The sequence below is a fragment of the Chelonoidis abingdonii genome, chromosome 1 (genome assembly GCF_003597395.2).
Source record: "Chelonoidis abingdonii isolate Lonesome George chromosome 1, CheloAbing_2.0, whole genome shotgun sequence".
NCBI lineage: Eukaryota > Metazoa > Chordata > Testudines > Testudinidae > Chelonoidis > Chelonoidis abingdonii.
The window spans coordinates 371,558,497-371,562,598 of record NC_133769.1 but is presented as its reverse complement, the minus strand read 5'-3'; the positions used below and the strand labels follow the sequence as shown (position 1 = coordinate 371,562,598).

Sequence of the window (4,102 nt, the reverse complement as noted above, 5' to 3'; positions counted from 1 at the left end):
CCCAGGGTGAGGCAGGCCGTGCAGATGAGCCCACAGCTCTGTGGTGATGCCTCCTATGAGAACGCCTCTGCTTGTGTCACATGTGCTGCTCTTTGGCAGAGGGACTGAGCTGGGCCTGAGGCCAGTGCAAGCAGGGCCGGTGTAACCATTTAGGCGAGGCGCTGGGATTTGGGGGGCGCCATTTTCTTCAGCAGCGACCGCAGCGGTGGGATCTTCGTCCACCCTGGTTGCCGCTGGCATTTAGGCAGAGAGAGCTGGGGCAGGGGAGCATGGGGAGGGCTGCCTGCAGAAACTAAGGGAGGGGCAGCACGCAGGGGAACTCCCCACCCCAGCTCATCCCTGCCCCACCTCCTCCCCGAACACACTGTAGCTGCTTCACTTCTCTCACCTCCCAGGCTTTCAGCACCTAAGCTGATTGGCGCCGCAAGCCTGGGAGAAGGGAGAAGTAAAGCAGTCACAGCGTGCTCAGGGTGCTCGTGCGCAGAGCAGGGGGGTGCCTCAAGGCAGAGGGTGGGGAGCTGCAACGGAGGGGGGTGCCTCAGGGCCGGGGGGCACGAGGTGGAAGTTTCGCCTAGGGTGCAAAACATCCTTGCACCGGCCCTGGGTGAGTGTTCCCAGGGCAGAGGGACATTGTGTGCAGCAGAAAGGCAATGTGAAAGGGGACAGAGGGCACTTCTCAGGGGACAACACTCTTTAAGTTTCCCAACCATTTCCAAATGCAGGAGTCATTATGGCAGATATATCTCTCTTGAGGGTAAGCAAGAGTGCATCTAGTACTCGCTTGTGGCTTTCACCACGATCCCTATGCCCCTCGCCTGTGTGCTGCTTTAGTCCTTGCCCAGGTAATTGCAAAATTGGGTGGGAAAGTGTTCCTCAAAGGGGGAAGGAACAAAGCAGCTCTGCCAAGGACCCTCTGGCACAGGATTGTGGAGGTCCTGCAGGAAAGTTTCCTAGAGATCTCTCTGGAGTAATCCTGTGAAATCTCCGTGTGCATCAGCAGCCTGCCCCCCATGCTGCCTAGCTGCATGGGGAAATGCCCAGCTCACAGAAACCTAGTCAGTCTTGTACATTTCTCTGCCTTCAACCCACCTCCACACTTCATAAAGTAAAACCACTTACCAGGGGTCTCCTCTCCTGCTTCTGGCTCAATGGATTGTGACTGCCAAGACTGGCTGGACGCCTCCAGAGTGGAGAACAGCTCCTCACTGAACACAGTACTGGGCAACCCTGGCATGGGCTCCACATCTTCTAATGCCTCCAGTTCTTCATCGATGGCTTTCTCCTGTGGTTTAAGTCCATTGTGAATCAGTTCCAGCCCCGTTGATGTATCTACGGGGGTCTTGACTGTGGAGATGGGGTCACTCTCAAGAACAGCATCCAACTCCTTAAAAAAAAGGCAGGTCTCGGACATAGCACCAGACTGACCATTTGCCTCTATTGCCTTCTGGTACATTTCCCTCAGCTCCTTCACCTTTGCTGTTCACTGCAGTGTGTCCTGATCATAGTTCTTTTCCCACAAGCTACATGAAATCTGCCCTTAGGTATCAAAATTCCTACAGTGGGAGTGCAGCTGGGACTGCACGGCCTCCTCTCCCCATATAATGAGCAGATTCAGCAGCTCCCCAGCGGCTGAAGTGAGAGAGCATTGGCTGTGTGGAGCCGACATGGCCACCTGGGAAGACGTGATGTGAGCTCTCCATGCTGAGCAAACAGGAAGGGGAATTTCAAAATTCCTGGGTCTATAAAGGAGGAGATGTGGAAGGTGTTTACCTCGATGCAGGACAGAGGAGTTGAAGCTACTTACCAGATTGGTCAGGATGGGTATTGTGGGACACCTTCCAGAGGCCAATTACAGCAATAAAATCAAGTGCAAATGTCCACTCTGGCACTCCAGCAACAAAATTTTTGTATGAAAAGCCTTAGAACTCTTGTCAAAGTGGGTTTACCAGCTCACCAAACCTGAGGAGTTCCATCACCAAAAGGGGCTTTCGAGCCAGTGTTTCTTTTCCAAAAGCTACTTTTTGGTGAAAAAACTTGGCACTGTAGACAAGGACTAAGGAAAAATTATGAATAACCAGTATCCACACTTTTATTTCCTACTGGTGCCTATTAAGGTTTCCCAGACTATGATGTGTAGGAGTTACTGACACACTGAGCATCAGAACACATGGAATTAGCATTAGTAGCATCATTTGTTCATAATTCATTTCTCTGAATAATACAAATGTCATTTTTCATTGTGTGAAGGGCAACCAATCTGCTACACCCATAGGAACAGCCTTTACTTGTGCATGTAGTGTCTCACATTAACATTTTCTCTCAATCCAGGAATTTGTACTGCGACCATCATCTTAGAGCCTGGGCACATACAGGAAGCCAGGGGGACCTACTGTACAGCCAGGAGACACCCTTGTGCCTCAGAGTTGGACACCTTCTCTCCTACTCCATGTCAGTTTCCAACACAACCAAGTTCACCAACCCCTCCACCTTCATCCTGCTGGGCATTCCTGGCCTGGAAGGGGCCCATGTCTGGATCTCCATCCCATTCTGCACCATGTACATCATAGCCATCTTGGGGAACTTCACCATTCTGTTCATTGTGAAGAGGGAGCCAAGCCTTCATGTGCCCATGTACTATTTCCTCTGCATGCTGGCTGTCACTGACCTGGTCCTGTCCACATCCACCGTGCCCAAAATGTTGAGCATCTTCTGGTTCAATTCCAAGGAAATCAGCTTCAGTGCCTGCCTCACCCAGATGTACTTCATTCACTGCTTCACAGGGATGGAGTCTGGGATCTTCGTGGCCTTGGCTCTGGATCGCTATGTGGCCATCTGCCATCCTCTGAGATATTCTACCATCCTGACAAACCCTATCGTGGCCAAGATCGGCGTGACTATGGTGCTACGTGGTAGCATACTTGCACTTCCCTATCCCATCCTGGCGAAGCAGTGGCCATATTGCAGAACCAACATCATCCCCCAGCCATACTGCGCACATATAGCTGTGGTGAATCTGGCCTGCGCCGACATTCGCATCAGTAGTTACTATGGGCTCTTTTTGCTATTCTGTGTGTTGGGTCTGGATGTAATTTTTATCACCGTGTCCTATATCCAGATCCTCAGGGCCATCTTCAGCCTCCGCACAAAGGATACCCGGCTCAAGACTTTTCAGACCTGCAGCTCCCACCTCTGTTCCATCTTAGCCTTTTACATCCCAAATCTCTTCTTCTCCCTCCTGCACCGGTTTGGCCAGAATGTGCCCCTACATTTCCATGTTCTCATTGCCAACGTGTACCTCTTAATGCCCCCCATGCTCAACCCCATCATCTATGGTGTGAGGATCAAACAGATCCGGGACAGGCTTCTCTGGCTCTTTACTCATGAAGGGGCTTAATGGCTTCTCCTCCAGCTCTGACTCTGAGATTGACCTACGTGCAGAGCTGGCTGGTTATATGGTGCTGGTCCCTCTTCCCTGAATCACTGACTGGACAGTCAAAGTGACATTTCATCCTTTCTTGGCCTTACTGTGCTGTTTCACCATGACAAACTGAGGAATCAGGCTATGTACAACTTATTCATTCATGGGGTTCCCACCTTTCCAATTGCTGCTAAGTAGACCCCTGAGGCCCTACACTCTGCCCTGCTTATATCCCCAAGATTCTGCCCCACTGCTTTCCACAATTCCTCTTCTCCGTCCCACCTGTTCCCCCAAAGTCCCACCTCTGTTGCTCGTTCCTTTCCTACCCAGCTGCATCCACTCCTGGTTCATCTCCACCTCCTTCTCCCTTCCCTCTCCCCCCATCTGGGCTCTCTCTGCTCCGGGGCTGGGACAGAAACTGTCTCTGCCCGATAAGGAGCCTTCAGTGAGTGCAGCGAGGACACAGCGCTGGGGCCAACAAGCCAATGGGAAATGAAGAGGGAAGCCTGAAAGCTCTGTAAAAGCAGCTGAGGGTTGGGAGCAAGGTTGTGCTGCAGGTGGGTGAGATTGTGCATCCTACAGCTCATGGGCCCTAAAGCTCAGCTACAGAGTCCTGAGGGAAGACACCATTGTGTGGTTTATTTCTTTAGCTTTCAGCTCCCTGTTGTTCCTAATCTCTGGGGG

The 4,102-nt window shown here is 51.8% G+C and overlaps 1 protein-coding gene across 1 annotated transcript; it reads left to right on the top strand.

Annotated features, from left to right (window-relative positions):
• Nucleotides 1-2,446: 2,446 nt before the first annotated feature.
• Nucleotides 2,447-3,394, top strand: LOC116822460 (olfactory receptor 52E4-like). The gene has a single exon (XM_032776363.2). It carries the CDS (start codon nt 2,447-2,449, stop codon nt 3,392-3,394), a length of 948 nt encoding a protein of 315 aa, XP_032632254.1.
• The last annotated feature ends 708 nt before the right edge of the window (nt 3,395-4,102 follow it).